At 38.0% G+C, this 17,728-nt stretch overlaps 1 protein-coding gene across 1 annotated transcript; it reads right to left on the minus strand.

Annotated features, from left to right (window-relative positions):
* Nucleotides 1-1,864: 1,864 nt before the first annotated feature.
* Nucleotides 1,865-17,491, minus strand: LOC140168551 (small ribosomal subunit protein uS9). Its single transcript, XM_072191952.1, has 6 exons — nt 17,408-17,491; nt 17,221-17,275; nt 7,153-7,254; nt 5,367-5,463; nt 4,538-4,585; nt 1,865-2,125 (listed from the first exon to the last, which is right to left on the minus strand). Exons 2-6 carry the CDS (start codon nt 17,269-17,271, stop codon nt 1,980-1,982), a joined length of 444 nt encoding a protein of 147 aa, XP_072048053.1. The 5' UTR covers nt 17,272-17,275; nt 17,408-17,491; the 3' UTR covers nt 1,865-1,979.
* Between the last annotated feature and the right edge of the window lie 237 nt (nt 17,492-17,728).

Raw genomic sequence — 17,728 nt, forward strand, 5'->3', positions numbered from 1 at the left:
TGGTAAATCAAACCCATTGTACCAAAATCGCTGAAAAGGTAGGATCACCTTCAACCAGAGAGAGCAAGTTGGCAGTAGCCCCAGTGGGGTAACCAGTACATTTTCAGAGGTGGGAAAGCCAACTTTAAGGGGGGGTGGGAACTGGATGGGATCTTGACGAAAATGGGCTAAAATGTAGCCTACAAAAAAGGCGTACATATTAATAAAGAGTTCAACATTGGTTACAATTTTACCAATGTTTGGGTAAAAATGTTAGCATCAGTGAACTGTCTGTGTTTTCTCCATATTTTGAGAGCGCTTCAACGGCAGGGCAAGTAATATTAGACATGACGATATATGTTGGGCTGGTTAAAGGACCCCTTTTCATCAGTCGTAGAAGTGACATACATATATGCCTGCCTAATAGACGGTAGAATTCTGGTTTACCCAGTGTTTTCAATACAATTCTGGTTTACCCGGCCCTGCGCACCCTATTTTTAGGGTTAGGGTTTATTCACATGTGCACAGGGTATAGCAGAATTACTCCAAAATGTGTGCATAAATTTGGACTTTATATCCCATGGAGGGGTGCATAATCGATGCTGAATTTGTCAATTCAGCGCCTCCTTGAAGAGGAAGCCCCACCAGAGCAGTTCTTCTGGGGTGAACTAAACCTGCCCTGTTATCAAATTAATCAGTAACAAGGTTATCTCTTAATTTGGGTGATGCAATTAATTTGATAACCAGGCAGGTTTGGTTAACCCCAGAAGAACTGCTCTGGCGGGCTTCCTCTTTAAGGGTGGTTCCCCAGGCACCTTACCCCCCCGGCTAGACGAGTCAATACAAGATAAGTAAAATAATGGGTACACCTAGACAAAATTGTAACACCAATGTTTTTACTTGCTAGTGACTCCAAACACCCTCCTGAACATATCCAAAAAGGCTACTATAAAGAATAGTTTGCCACATCTGAGGTGTTTTGTTTACTTGGGTAACAGGGCCAAAAGTCAAACCCTTGACCTATTTTGTGATGTTACCCAAGTAACAAAATACCGGAGATATAGCTAACTATTCTTTGCTAAAAATGTTGGATTTTGCAATGGCAGATTCAAATCATGCACGCACCAACCTAATCCCAATACCAATAGGCGTACATACACGTGGAAGGGAAATTTTGCGATGCAATTGTGTAAATGCATATTTGAATCTGCCATTGCAAAACCCGACATGGTGTTACTCTCATCTTGGGATCACACACTATGGCCAATCCCATAATGTATTGTGGAATGCACTGCAGTGAAAATATGATCCTTAACCCTAAACCCCCCCAAAATCTTAACCATATCATTTGACAGAGTGGAATATAGCTTCGTCTTTGTTACGCATTAATTCTCTTGAATTGAGGATGCTACTTGTAAGTAAAAGGGGGCTAAGTCACATCCTGCCCCCCCCAACAAAAGTTTTTGCATTTTTCTCAAACATTAAAGCGCATTGGTGACAAGATATTATGTATATTATAGGGACAAGGATTACAACTACTGCACTGAACATTCACCAACTCAAGGCAAGCAGTTATTGATTTATTGATCAAATATTGGTTTTCCCTCATTTTTGACTGTAACTCCACAACTGTTGTCTGTGTTGAAATAAAATTTCCTGTGCAGTAGTTGTAGCCCTTGCCCCTATAATATACATATCTTACTTGTCACCAATGTGCTATATTTTTTGAGAAAAATGCAAAAATAGGCACAAAGTTTGGCAGGGGTGTAGTATCCCCTTAACAAAGCGACTAATCGATCTTCGGCAGTCTGCCAAACTCGTAATAACATCATCCTTCAGCCATAGTTAATTACTCCAAATAACCACACCAAAACACCACACTATCTTACATTCTGCTTTATCTCGCCATTAATTTATTCAAAGTTATTCTTTGTCAATAAAATGGTGATGTTACACCACAACCAAAACCCGCCCCATGACCGACTCCAAAAAGTTCTTGTTTAACGGTAGGATTTCTGGTAGCGAGCACGAGGTCCGGGACCACCGAATTTCTTGGCTTCGCAGCGACGAGGATCGGAGACGAGAAGCGACCTGTCATAGGTGATCAGAATGTCTTTGATTTCCTTCTTTGAGGCTTCGTCTACATCTGTAAGCAAATTGAGAAATAAATATGAATGATGTAACAGACTCGGAGGGTGGGATAAGATACTTTCAAGTTTCAAAGTGAATTTCTGACAAGTTGTTTCTTCAAACACTAGTTTAAGGGATGTGGTATGAACGTTTGGACAGTATTTATTGTGGGACATTAGAGCACATCAGACATATCGAATTGCATTCTGAATACGAAGAATGTCCTTCTGATATCAAATAATTTTGATTTTTTGAAATTCGCAATGTAATACACATTTTATGGCAAATGATTAAAAATTGATATTTTGGATATTTAACAGTACTCGAAGTAAACTTTATAGATCGGATGATTTATACTTAAAGTGTATGTAGGTGGAATGAAAAGCTGACGGTCAATTGAAAATTTTGACCTTTCGTATTGAAGATATGAATTTTTTTCACAAAACACAAAAAAATTAGGTCTTTTGGGAAAAAAAAAAAAAAAATCCATATCTTCAATATGAAAGGTCAAAATATTCAATTAATCGGCTTTTCCTCCCAGCTACATACACTCTAAGAATATATCATTAGATTAATAAAATTTACTTCGAGGCCTGTTTATATCAAAAATGTGAAAAATATCAAATTTTAATAATTTGTCATAAAATTTGTATTATATCGTGAATTTCAAAAAATGAAAATTATTTGATCAAAAAGACATTCTTCGTATTCACAATGCAATTCGATATGTCTGATGTGCTCTCATGTCCCACAAAAAATACTGTTGAAACGCTCATTTCAGATCACTTAACACCAACTAAAATCTGAGTCCCTGATAAGTTTGTGTTAACGAGGTTGCACTGTAACTTAACAATCCAAAATTGTTTGAATATTAATGTCCTGTACCCAGGGTCTTGGCTAGGATTTGACAAGTGCCTGTTATTTGCACCAAAACTGAGTTCAGTCAGTTCAAATAGCTAATTGGTATAGATGAGGTGACCTATGATGTCACATGTTTACATTCAGACCGCCCTCTGTTGTTTCAAAGCAGGCAAAATAACACAGAAGTGTCTATGACAGACCACATAAATCTCTTTAAAACTCAACTTTTAAAAACCTTTGAAGTTTTGTGTGATATTATGTATATAGCTTGATGCATTTATAAACAAGATTGATACCATTTTTGTATTATTTGCTTTGAAACCAAAGTTAATGAATAAAAATCAACTTCTTCCATGTAAACTATAGTGTTTTTTGCCTGACAATTTTGATCACAGACCAACAGAGGGCGTATCAAATGTAAACACATGTCACCTCATCTATAGCCTTGATATAATAGTCTAGTCTTGTTTTAAGTTCACAGAATGTATGCAAGCATTATCTTTTGCCCGTCCTAAATGCTGGGTAGCGATCATTCCACATAGTCAAAAATCAATATCAATGCATTTTTTTAATTAAAAATATGACTGCTGTGTTGGACCTCAAGCATTGATGCTGGTTCCCATACTAATTATGTTCTTTATAGTCCTTGTAAATACTGAAGTTTTTTCTTCTTGCTATAGTGTTACAGTAATTGTAGGTCAGTTTTACCTCAGTCAGCTTTGAGATCAGCTGATCTGATGTTACGTATCATTTGAACAAAAGTTTCTGTTGCATTCGTCCCTTAATGAGTGCGCCACAGTGGGGCAAAATCACCCAATTACACATTGAATGCATGTATTGGTGCTGCATTGGGTCACACCAGGGCCTTTCCAAACCTTTTTCTAATTTTTTAAATATGACACTGCTTTTTATCAACATTGTAATGAGCAATGTTGATTTTGTTCATTTGTACAATTCCAAGGAAAAGAGATAATTTAAGTTAAATTATATTTAACTCGCATTTTAGTGATGATTAACCGCTACACTAGTGGTTTCATCAGACTGCATGGCAACCCATCACATCTGATTGTTTCCTTTTGTAGGCAACAGGAACGTCCATAGAGGGCGTGATGAATTGGTCAAAGATGTTGTTGAGTGTGTAGGCCACCTCGTCTACAATTCACACCCATCAATTGGGAGGAATAGTTGATCATAAACGTACTCAACAGCATCTTTTACCATCTCATCACACCCTCTATGACAGTTCTTGTTCCCATAAAAGTAAACAGTAAGATGTGATGGGTTGCCAGTCTGATGAAACCACTAGTGCAGTGGTGAAACGTCACTACAAATGTGAAAAACATATCTTCATTTTTCCTTGGATATGTTCAAATTGCACAAAATCCAAAATCCACAGATGAAAAGAACTTTTTCAAAGAATTGTAATCACCACTTGAGATTTTTTCCTTTGGAAAATGTAGGCCTTGGAATTGTAGGCCTTTACAGAAATCCCAGAATGTCAAATATTTAGTTTCATAACTGGGCTAACACCATCAGCTTTTACTTTCATTGAATACTTGATACTTACACTTTTGGTAGTATGACACCAGTGATTTTGAGATGGCTTGCCTCACGGCTGCAATAATAAAGAGATTAAGTATGGTGATTTAATAAATGGCTTGCAAAAGAAGGTGTTAAGTAAAGAAAGAAGGGAGAGGGAGGAAAGGGTGAGAAAAAAACGCGAGGGGGACAGTAAGAGAGAGGCGAGCTGAGAGATAAGTGAGCAATACATTTATTGAGTGAGCAAGAACAAATTGAAATCTTTGAAGAAAGAATAAGAGATGCCAGGTGACAAAAGAAAGGTAGGAGAGAGGAAGAGGAGAGGAGAAAAGATAAGGAGAGACAGTAAAATGATCGAGAAAGAATTGGACTGCTTAGAGAGGCAACAAGGATTAGGAAAGAATGAGAGGAGAGGAGAGGAGAGGAGAGAGAGGAGAGGAGAGGAGAGGAGAGGAGAGGAGAGGAGAGGAGAGGAGAGGAGAGGAGAGGAGAGGAGAGGATGGTAGGAGAGGCCTCTACAAGAGGTATACCATAACATTTTGGGGGCACTAAAATGAAAGATACAAGTAATTAGCTAACTAAATAGCTGTACAACCACTCGGGACTGGAATATTTTGATTCTACTAGTCCGACAGAGTTGCATCCCTCCCTGCTAGGATGATTGGCTATTCCTGTTGAAATCCATACACCCCCTTCGGAATACATGACCTTTATTTCCACACAGGGGTGTGAATTCCAACTGGAGTCGCCCATGCATTCAGGTAGTCTCATTTGAAATTCACACCCCCTTATGTGGGAGATTAGGGTCAGGTCATCTATAGGGGGTGTATGAGTATCAACTGGAATAGCATACTCACCATAAATCTGTGCAATACGTCCACCTCCCTTCACCCTGACTCTGATGTCAACGCCAGCAAACCTCTCCTGACCCAGCAAAAGCACTGGTTCCTGGAGCTGTCATACAGAACAAAACAGAAAATAAAGTTGACAAAACAACTCAAAAGTACAAACCCTTTGCTTCATTGCTTGATGGCAAAGCAAGATTACTCCATCTGTAGGTCAGTTTTACCTCAGTCAGCTTTGAGATGAGCTGATCTGATGTTACATATAATCTGACCATGTTTCTGTTGCATTCGTCCCTTAATGAGTGCGCCACAGTGGGGCAAAATCACCCAATTACACATTGAATGCATGAATTAATACTGTGATGCTGTACACATACATGTGTCATGTTGTTACTGAATTAGTTTTCTGAATATCAGAATGGTTCCCCTCTTTATTTTTTTGGAAGGGGCATCAAGATATCATAAAAACTGCTGAATTAGTCTCAAACATGGTATACCACAGTCTAGACTAATTCTGATAATTTTTTCGAAATATTCTGATTTTTAAAAATGACCAATTTCAATATATGTTAATGAGAAAATATGAGCTTTCATCCGATACCAAAATCTGCATTTTGATGGGAGTAAAGTGGGGGATGAGGCTGTCAATCGGGTCAACCATCTTTAAGAATAAACTAAAAGTTTGATGGAGCCTATATGAACCAGTTTGTTTGAAGAGGGAGTTGATATGTTGACACCTTTCCTTGTATACACTTAAATAAACACTATTTTTACCATATGTGGAATGGGTCGGCTATGAAGCCTGCAATCCTGGAAAAAAGGGTTGGCACACTTTGGCACTCTTTTGATATATCTCTCATGATCTCTGCCCCTGCTCCCCCAATGTTGAACAAAGCCATGTTGTCGACAGGTCCGTGAGACCTTCCAACATTGAAAGATGGGGAGTGCGGAATGGTGAGATACAGGAGGGAGTCTGTGCTTCATTTACAATGAATGGATGTTTCACTCTCCTATCTAATTTTGATAGGGCGCATATTTCAATTGTTAAACTTGTACAAGTGTGCCAACTATTTGTTTCCAGGATTGTGATTATGTTTACTTCCATTATCTTTTGGGTCATTCCTGAGGGCATCTCAGAATTCAATTAACTAGTGGTTACTGCACCATAGCTGAACCATGGGACTTCGGCAGTATATTGTGGTACCCCAATGTCACACGTTTTAGGCTTTTTTCTTTCATGCAACACCCAAGGGGTTGCAATTTATTACATGAATGAAACCTTTTTCGTTCTTGCTTGATAGCAAAGCAAGATTACTCCATTCTGTAGGTCAGTTTTACCTCAGTCAGCTTTGTGATCAGCGAATCTGATGTTATGTATCATCTGACCAAATGTTTATGTTGCATTCGTCCCTTAATGAGTGCGCCACAGAAGGGCAAGATCACCCAATTACACATTGAATGCATGAATTAATACAGTGAATGTATGGATGCTGGGGGCACTGTTACTGGCAAATTAGTGATAATTCCCTTAATGGGCTTTTCCAGTTTTAATCCATTTACCTGGGCCCCTTTATGCAAGATATCTAAATCTCCTACACTGGGGGTGTAGATTTAAAACGCAGCCACCCATTCCCTGTGTGGAAGGTCATACTGTAAACATTACATTGTAAATACATATTACGTACTGGTAATGCATCATCATGGAACCCCCTTTCTGAACATCACTGAGTTTCTCAAGTGAAAGATTACTATGAACTGTGGGAAACCCTCAATTATCTTACTTTGGTTTAGACCTTACCTTGTACCTGAGTGCTACAGGTTCAACTACATCAAGTGGTCTACCATTCACTCTGATGATGCCATTTCCACGCTTGCAGTGGGCTACTGCTGTGGCAGTTTTCTACACAAAAACAAACAAAAATTGCATTGGCATTAAGGCCAGAGTAATGGAAGACACATTCGTCCACGCCCGAATTTGAGATTTCTTGATATTTATCAACACTAAGATGTATTCTTTCACTTGAAACTGATAAAATACAACTTGCTAATATTTGCTCGTATTTTTGCTTGATTTATTTCACTCTTTTCAACTCTAAAAAGTCACATGGGTCAAGACAGCTTAGTAAATTGGCGGGAAATAATGAGTCAGAAATGCGCGAATGCGAAATATTGTGATTACGCAGCGCTGTTTCCGCGGCCTCCGGGGGCTCCACTCTGCGCGTATGTCCAACGCAGCCAAGGCGCATTCGGTATGTTGTTAACGCCAGCAAATGTGGTGTAAACAAAACAAAAATTTGCAGTCAAAATGCCACTTAGATTTTTTAATTATTTTGAATTTTGGCGCACTGAAAGCAGACATTATAGATTCGTTGGTGCAAAAAGATGCATATTTAGACCATGCACTAGATACAGCTTTTACAAGCGTGAAAGTCTTACCGTTTTAAAATATAAGGACGTTTTGTGCATAATTGTTTTACTAAAACGTCGATTTCTCAGAGTTCACTTTTGACAATATTGCACAATTTTTGTGACAAGATAATTCGAAAAATATGCAAGCAAAAGGTAAACTTTTTGCACTATCGTTTAGAGTACATCAAAGTCTAGGGAAGGTTTTCTCATTTTTTCAAAATATTTGTTTTAAACAAAAATATACAACATTACTGTGCAATTTTTAGCTTAATAGAGTGACAAAATTGCTTTTTTCACATGTTTTTTTCAATATTTCGAAAAAAGAGACGAATTAAAAAAAAATAAAAAAACCATCCCTAAGTTCATATCTCTTCTTCATGAAAAGCTAACTGAATTTTTTTTACTCCGAATGAATTTTTTTCCAAGTTGTCACAAAAAAATTGGGGTAAAAAAGTGAATTTTTGTGATTTTTTCAAAAACTCGAGATTTTTGAACAAATCTGACGTGACCATGAGATTCCTTGGCTCATTTCCTTTCCAAAAATGTATAGGTTTATATATTTTGGACATACAATTAACAAATAATGATGCTCGAAATGGTCCATGTTCTCTCCCATTACTCTGGCCTTAATTTAATTGATTATGCATGAAATCAAAACTCAAGCAGTGGTTGATTGCCGTTTTCATCCCGTTTCAATTGTTCTGAACAATGGAAACCGGTGGTGTTTTGATTTCATCCCTTAACTATTTATCTGTACCGGTATGTGCAAATGTAGCACTGGCTTCTGTGTAGGCTTGTTATCGACAGAGCTACTGTCGCCAATATTGTCGACAATGAATTTTTTTGAGATTTTTCCGACAGTCGATAAGAGACTTTCATTGTCGACAAAATAGTAATCAGTAATAAATCATGCACGGCTAGTAATTAGTAGTAAAAATATAAAACCAAGAGCTTCACAATCCAGACAAAATGACCCTACAAAAAACAAAGGGAAGCCAATTAATATATTTACACTTAGATGGGTATAGGCCTACCATGATAACGCCAATAGAATTGCCATGATTCGAGTTAAAATGCCGTCCAAACCTCCAAGCTAAAAACTTTTTACCAATAGCTAGCGTGGAAAGTAACTATGTAAACAACAAGTCACAGCAAGTGTACACGGCACATGTTGAGCTAAACAGCTAATTATAAATGCACGTTGAGGGGGTTCACTGTACTGCCAGGCCTGTCGTGTAATAATAGGTGATTTCCCGTGATGGTTTGTTTATTATCCACAGATGTAATTATTTCCTTTCTCTTGGTTTCTTTCTTTCTTTTCTTTTCTTTCTTTTTTTTCTTTTCCTTTCTTTCTTTTATGTTTTTTTTTTCTTTTTCCTTTCTTTCTTTTATGTTTCTTGCATTTCTCTTGATTGTTTTATTCTTCTTTCTTCTAATCAACTTTGATTTGCTTGTGTACCAACAAGGTCTTAGCTAGCCATGCGTACACCTGTCTTTAAGACGGCCTAATCTAATTTTAGACAGGTGGATTTAATGGATTTTACAGATGTGATAGCTCTAAAACAGATGATTTTAAGGTTATATGAACTTGAGACTAATTCTGAATTAGTGACATGTAAAGGCCAAATCAGGACATATTTGACCCTAGTGACCCTTCCATGGGTATAGACAAGTTGTTTTATATTTGAGGGTCAAATTTTGGTGTCTGCTTGGATGGGTGGTTTCTGATTTCTGGCTAAGTTAGGCGAATCACTGCGCGAATTGATTCGATGACCTGCAGCTAAATCAGCTCCATCGATATTATAATAATTTATGCATATGACGTATTGGGGAATACCGCGGAATTCCCATCCTGATTGGTTGTGCAGAGTTGTTTACAGAAAGAATTCACATGTTCGGAGATTAAGAGATGAAATCGTCCGTGTGAGGAGGAATAGCGAGAATATGTCGAGTGTAAGTCACGGGAAATATTTAACAACAATTTTATATTCCCGGGAAACTTTGCATTTTTTCCACCTCTGCGTGTACATGTATGTGGTGCAACGCTGTGTGTGAGCTATTAATAGCGAACTCGTCATGTCCTAACTCATGGGTCAGTCCATTATTACTGTGTAGGCACTGGGAGGGCAAGCTGATGTTTTAATACTGCTTGTAAAGATGTAATTATATTTCTTGGCCCGTCTATGGATTAATTATTATTTAGCTGTTTTATTTAAATATAAAAGTGAGATGATACGGCAATGAGTTGACTGGGTTCATGATAACACACTCATATTGAAGTGAAGTCCTTCCCCCGAACCACTTTTGAACTGCTTTTTGGGGAGTCCCCTGCACACGACATTACATCATCGCTGCATGCTTTCACTATTGAATAAATTTGACCTTGTAAATCATTGTAATAAATCCTCAAAATAAAGGAGAAAAAAAAGCAAATAAATGAAGCCATCCAACAAGAATAATGTTTGGAAGAAGTCAATTCATTCAAGGGAAATATGGTAGGATAAAGTTCGGCACCGCTCGTACAGGTAACAAGTGCTATTTTAGGGTCATAGAATTCGCCATCGTCGGCCGTCATGGATGCACAAATAACGCATTGAGTGCTTAATTCGGAAGCTTTATAAAGACTATATTTTTCACTTGTTTGTCGACAAAGATTCGACGTCGGATTCAGAGTTTTGGCGACATGTCGCCAAAGAAAAATGAAACGATAACAAGCCTACTTCTGTGCTGTACTCTGACACCTGTATGATGATTTTCCAACTGTAGGATAGTAGCCGATAGTTGGCGCTCCGCTCGGTGCTCGCGATTCGAGAGGCGTCGCGGTTTGGGGAACGGGGCTAGTTCTATGCAAATGCACACTTTTCCAAGCATGTTTCTATTTCTACTGGTCAGCAACTGTTGACTGTATTAAATTACACTGCATTAACCTGAGCTTGGATCCCCACAAGAGAAGACATCTTACACTTCCATAGGCGTATATTGCCATGGGGGAGATGTCCATGCAATCATGATTCATCCCCCCAGGGCTTGATTTACAGGGGTTTTACATACAAAAATGCATGTAACATTAGTTCTGTGCATGTAAAATTTTGCCTGTGCATGCAAAAATATTCAAGGAAAAAACTGCAGTGGTGCATGTAACACTTTAGGGGTGTTTATCATCCAATCAGATGATCGTCAGTCAATGGGTGTGTGTCGTTATTATCCATTCAGATCGCCAGTCAGTGTGGGTCCCGGGTGTCGGTCGATAGACAATACGTGAAACAAACTCTTTGTTTTCTTGCCACTGCCCTGAATGTAAAATCTACATCACCTCTTGAAAAACCACGATCTAATATTAAATCTTCCTCAGCAGGGTTCCCGTTAAGGTTTTAAAAATGTGCGTCCGTAATGACGCAAGTTTGCTGACGAGGTTGCAAAAACTTGCGTCCAGACAGATTTTTGTGCGTCCATCTGAAATTCAGGATTTTAATGATACACACCACCGGATCTACACCTCACCAAATGTTGATTGTTAAAAAAAATAAAAGCATTTTTACCGTGATATTCCATCTCCATTCGCTATGATAATTTTTCTCATTTCTGTGTCAGTTTTGGTCCCAAACGTGGTCAAAAACAGGTGCAAAAACATGAGCAAAGTCTGTCAATCTTGAGCAAATTTTAGTTCGTAATTTTACTTCCGCATTCCTTTTTTTAAATTAACGTGTTGTTGATGCTACAAAGCTAAAACACGTGCTGCCACAAATAATACGAAAAAGGGTTATCATTTGGATTTTGTCTTTAAAATTGCTTTTATTCATCGTAACAATAATACTAATAAAGGAAACCTAGATTATTTATGAGAAAATAAACATAAAAAATTGAATATTGTCAGGTTGTGATAAGTAATTAAATAAACATTAACCGTACGTTAGCGGCACATGTTGAATCCAGCATGCTTGCTTGTATAACAAATCAATCGGGACTTCCCCAGGCCATCAAACAGCGATTGTTCGGAAAGCATGCAAATAGTGCACGATTTCCTGACGTTGCATTTACAAATATTGCAGAATTTACTTCAATTCTTAGCAGGTGGGTCAAAATTTTGGGGCTTTCATTATCTTAAAATATAAAAGAATAAAATTTCTTATTTTATCATCAATTAATGATAAAATTTCGAAGTTTTGTCTGCGTCCACATGCATGTGACATGGATGCAAAATACTTGATTAGCCATGTGAACTTGCGTCCAAATTTGTAAAATACGCGTCTGGGCGCAATGACGCACACTAACGGGAAGCCTGTTCCTCAGTATTTTCATTGTCACATTATTATGCAACATTTTCACATTGGTCATAAATTGCTCTCCTCGATTATTTAAATTCAAGGGAGCTTTTAAAAAAGATCCCCTCCAAATTTCATATGGCAAAGCCTGTTTCATGATTTAAATTGGTGTGATTTATAAATTTATCAAACAACCCTGATAGTAAGATTTTTTCAAATAAAATCTCTTTTTTGTAAAATGGATCGCCGTGCTGTGTTGCATACTTGCTTTTTTGAACATTCATTGTAAGGTACATGTACCCTCAATGATGGTTACTTACAAAATTTGGAAAAATACATTTGCCCATGATAGGCATAATCCACATTGCTTATTAATGAGTCATTCCATGCCAACTCAACATGAAAGTTAACCCATACTCATGGATTTTTTCCTTATTTTGTGTACTGGTCTACTGGGAGATACTATTGAGAAATGAAAAACCTGAAAATTTGAGGTCGTAACTCCCTTTAGTTTCCGCCCTACAGCAATTTGAAATTCAGGGGGAGCACACAAAAATAACGTGTCGCGAGGTCTACTTTGATTTTCAAGGTGGTGTAATTTCAGAAGTATATATCCCACACACCTGAAAATTTGTATTCGGGCTAACTTTTTGTGTAGAATCCAAAGATACACCATAAAGATAAGATGGTCTAAACATAGCCGAAAATCAAAGCGGGACCCACTTCAGGGGGGTCGTATCCAGTGTCCGATTTACAAATTTTTTCCTACCTGCACTGGTGCATGTAGCCCAAAATTTCTACATGCACAGCAAAAAGTGTGCATGCACCAAAATTAAAGCAAACATAAAATCACATTGAATCACGATCATTGTCAGTTAAGCTTGTAATAATATTCCCAGCTCCACTGTCATTGTCATTTTTATGCCGATCACTCGCCGATTTCTTAGCCAAAACACTGGATGCTGTATCTGTTCTAGAACTATTGTCTGTCCAAATAACTTAGACACCCGGTTTTTAGGATATATTTCGAAAAGTTTTTACTTTGGCAAAAAGTCATGAAAGAAAAGTTGCTTAACACGGTCAGACCTAACAGAAATTATTAGTAAAGCGATGAAAAAATATTCTTCCTTGTCTACTTTTATTCAATTTTGACCGATTTACAGCAAGATATCTGGGTCCAGCCGAATATTCCTAATGACTTGAAACTTTTGATGGGATAATCTATTTACAGTAAGTGGTGTTTGAACATTGTAATCATGCATATTGATCAGTGATGCCACCCTTTTTTTCTTTGATCCTTTTACTAATTCACAATAATGGCGGTCTACTCAAATGCATTCAACAGAAGCATGTTTGCAATCTAGCGCGAGAGGTCGTCTCACACGCATAACAAATACACTACGATCAAATAGGTTGATGACAATATTTGATTGAATGGACTGCACTGTGCCATGATTTCGTTGAAGGACACCGGTTCAAATCCTTTGTTTGGAGCCAATCAATAATTTCATGCACAACCTCTATAACTCAGAAGATGTCACAGTTGGTGCATTATAACAAGTGATAGGGCAAGTTACTATGCGTCTGGAGTGTATTGTGAATTATACTCCTCACCAATAACATCAGAACATTCATAGGGCATACAATTTGTATTTTCTTGAAATTGGGCCAAGCCAAAAGCATGCACAAAACAAGATTCAAATACACTAAGAATAAATATGCCAATTAGAAACACTGTCTGCATTTTAGGACTGAACTATATTTTTCATTTTTATAAAATGTTTTTGGTGAGGAGTATAATTAATTTACTATTCATCCATTCACTATCCAAAATCACAATACCTACAAATCTGTATAATGAGACCTTCCAAAATAGTGGTACCCAACTTCTACCGGATTGTTTTTAAAGTGTTGAGAAAAACCTTCCAATTTCAATAGAATTTCTGGTAAACTCTCACTCAATGCTTTGGAAACACAAAAATCCCGTTGGGTCTCAGTGAATGTTAACACTTTTCTTTCATGACTTTCTTTGAAAGTGGATATTTTTTCAAATAAGTAACGAAAACTGGGTGTCTAAGTTAATTGGACAGACAATAGTCGCCGACAAGGTGCACGATTTCCAGAATGATGCAAGTGTTTTTTGAGCTATTTCCTTTTTTGCTGGACATTATTATGATTATTTTGCGTACGTAAACAAATATTTCCCACGCTTTAAATTCCGGTTCTTTTTTTTTTTCAATGAAATGAAAATGACAGCTTCTACATGTGCGAGGGTATCGGGAATTGGTGGATGACGTCACATTACGCTAGCCCTTCTAAGGGAAGTCATAGTCTCGGACCAGACTGTATGTGGCTATCTCGAATGTTCGTTAGGATCGACAAGTATCAGACCGACGCAAACTGGCTGTGTAGGAGACTAGGGAAGTCAATGAAAAAAAGTGACAGTTCTCACGTGATAGGGGTATCGGGAATTGTCAATTGCGCGATTTGCGCCAGCCCTTCTAATGAAGTCAGGATATTGCGCTATGTAATCTAATCCTAACTATAACCCTAATCCTAACCCTAACCCTAAGCCTAATCCTAATCATAACCCTAATCCTAACCCTAATCCTAACCCTAAACTAACCCTAACCCTAATTTCGTGTAAAATTACATGAAGGAATAACCTTACTTTTGTATATTGCCTTGTCATATCGCTAGCGCTAAAATCGTACATGCACGCGTGCAGGCAGGTAGTGAAAAGCTGCATGCACAGAGGGAATGTTACATGCACTGGTGCAGGTATGCAGGTGGTAAATCGAACACTGGTCGTATCACCAAAACCCAAAATATTTTTAGGGTCCAAATTTTGTCATCTTTAGCCTGCACCCCCTACTACTCAAACACAAAAGAAGGGGCCAATTCCAAATTGTTGGACTGAGTTACAGGCCTTCAAAAATGAACAAAATAAATTTTGGACCTAAATTGACGGTTGACCCCCCTGGAAATCCACATCGGACACCTCTAACCAACTTCTCTTGGAGATATGTTTGAGCTACATGCCATTGCACAGTACAGGCCAGCCCCTCATCCATTCATTGTTATCTTTTCATGTGACGAAAGTGATGCCAAAACCCAAAATATTTTTAGGGTCCAAATTTTGTCATCTTTAGCCTGCACCCCCTACTACTCACACACAATGACAAAAGAAGGGGCCAATTCCAAATTGTTGGACTGAGTTACAGGCCTTCAAAAATAAACAAAATAAATTTTGGACCTAAATTGACCCCCTGGAAATCCACATCAGACACCTCGAACCAGCCCTCGAATTAAGGATCTGAAGGGGCACGGCAACTTTTTTAGGGCAAGTTGATAATTGCCGTGGATTTTCACTCAAAAGGCAAGGCAGCACTGCAATTTGTAATATTTCAAAAGGGCATCAAGGCAACTGTTGAAAATTTGAGAAGGGCACCAAGGCAATTTTTCAAAAGCGAATAGATGCATTACCGTCAGCTAGCTGAATTTGACACCAAAGTAAAATTCGACTCTCAACTTTACACTAAAACTAACCTGATTGCTTAAAAAACCTGCTTTATAATAAAAAGCAATCAAAAATCTTAACAGTTTAATTTTGCGATTCCTAGTTCTGAGCTGCAAAACTGACTCGAAAGTTCGAAACAGCTGTAACTTTGGTAATAATATTGATCAAATTCGCCGGGATAAAACTATTTCGTGCAAAACATATCTAGAGATGGGCTCACATGTACATGATAAGACGATACCGGAAGGGTATCGCCATCGGTTTGCAATGGGAAGTCAATGTTTGATAATCGAGAGAACAATTGATTTGCCCAGCGCTCAGATTTTGTTCACAACACGAGGTCGAGGAAGCTTTAGTTACTAACAGCGTTTCTGATTGGTCGATAGTATGTTGAAGGTATTTCTCTGACCAATCGAGTAAATGAATAGCAAAAAATTTAATGTATAAAAGCCGATGTGATTGGCTGAATATGTAAGCTTACGTAGGGGTAATGAATATTAATTCACAACAAACTATTGTGTATACTGTGATTGATAGCTGGGTTACGATGCTCAAAATAGCGATCGTGTTCAAGATTTTCGATTTAATTTTCCACAATTTTGCGGGGATTTAACCAGTACTTGTTTTCGATTTTATAAGGCCAAGTAAAATAAAAAACATGTTTCACGTCCGGTTTTTGAAAAAAAAGGAGGAAGAGGGGCTTTTTTTTTTTTATTTCAAAATCGGTGTAAATAAGTTTAAATACCCATAATTAGAGCTGTTTTAACGTATACAATAATATCTGGAAAAAAAAGGAGGAGGCCTTTTTTTATTTGTTGTTCTGAGAGATAGGCCCTCTAACTATCACAAAACCTTATAAAGTGTTTCTTGTATATTAGCAAGGCTATAGAAGGCATCTCTACTTCCTAGACATATTTTTTGAAAAGTTATAACTGAATTTCAAAAAATAAAAATAAAATTGAAAGAAACCTGAAAAAAAGGAAGCGGGAGGGGACGTGAAACATGTTTTATTTTTTATTTGGCCTAATGAAGGGGCAGGGCCGGCCGGCCGGCACCCACAGCAACTTCATTTAGGGGCATGGCAAGTGACTGCCGTCGGTAAAGGACATATTTTGAGGGCATTATGGCAATGGGGGTGGGCACCCACGGCAATATGCCGTCGGTGCCGTGGGTTAATTCGAGGGCTGCCTCGAACCAACTTCTCTTGGTTGGAGATATGTTTGAGCTACATGCCATTGCACAGTACAGGCCAGCCCCTCATCCATTCTCTTGGTCGGGCTGACGTCACAAAGGGGAAATAGCCTTGTAAAACCAGTGTGCGCATGTGCAGTTCCCCTTTCTCGAGCTGGTTGCTATGCACGCGCTTGTGCAAAGGGGACGAAGGGGACAATGTTCCCGGATATGATGTCCGACCGAGTGAATGCATCCATTCATTCATCATTGTCATCTTTTCATGTGACGTGACGAAAGTGATGCCAATTTAAGAATTAAATGATTTACAATAAATTACATGTATGTAGTTCTATGTGTCTTCTTCATTGCTTTTCAATTTAAAACCAATGAATCATGTTTGCGACACATGAACACACGTACATACAATGTATGCTAAACTGTGCATTGTGACTGGCTGTCGTGAGTGGTGTGCTGGGTGAGGAATTTTTTATTTCATACTCACCTTCCTACCAAAAACTTGGACCGACTGAACTGGGGCCTTTGGTGTAGCCATTGTCCTAAATAATACAAAAATCAAAAAATATAAATATTCAAGAATTGAACAATATGTCAAATTTGTAAAAATGTTAACTACATTCGCCAATTTAACAGCAAATTTATCGGATAGTTTCGACCATGTGGCCACTTACACGAATGTGTGCAGCAAAAAGGCCTTGTCAACGGGTTCGCTGTTTATTTTTGTCTCAAACAAGGTACGTGTGGCAATCGAATGGAAATTTGGAACTGCGAAAGTTATTGAATACCGGCTAAAGTAAAAGAAAAAAGTAAGTTTATTTTATCAATATTGTTTACGCACTGAAAACAAGCAACAAAAATTAGTGTAGTCTCAAATAGAGTCTATTTAACTTAGGCTATTTTGTGGCCCTCAGTTCAAAACTCTTACCCGATTGCAAAATACGCACTTTGCTATAAATTTTGATGGTAGCGAGTGCCTATGGGTATGTTGTAGA

The sequence above is a fragment of the Amphiura filiformis genome, chromosome 13, assembly GCF_039555335.1.
Source record: "Amphiura filiformis chromosome 13, Afil_fr2py, whole genome shotgun sequence".
Taxonomy (NCBI): Eukaryota; Metazoa; Echinodermata; class Ophiuroidea; order Amphilepidida; family Amphiuridae; genus Amphiura; species Amphiura filiformis.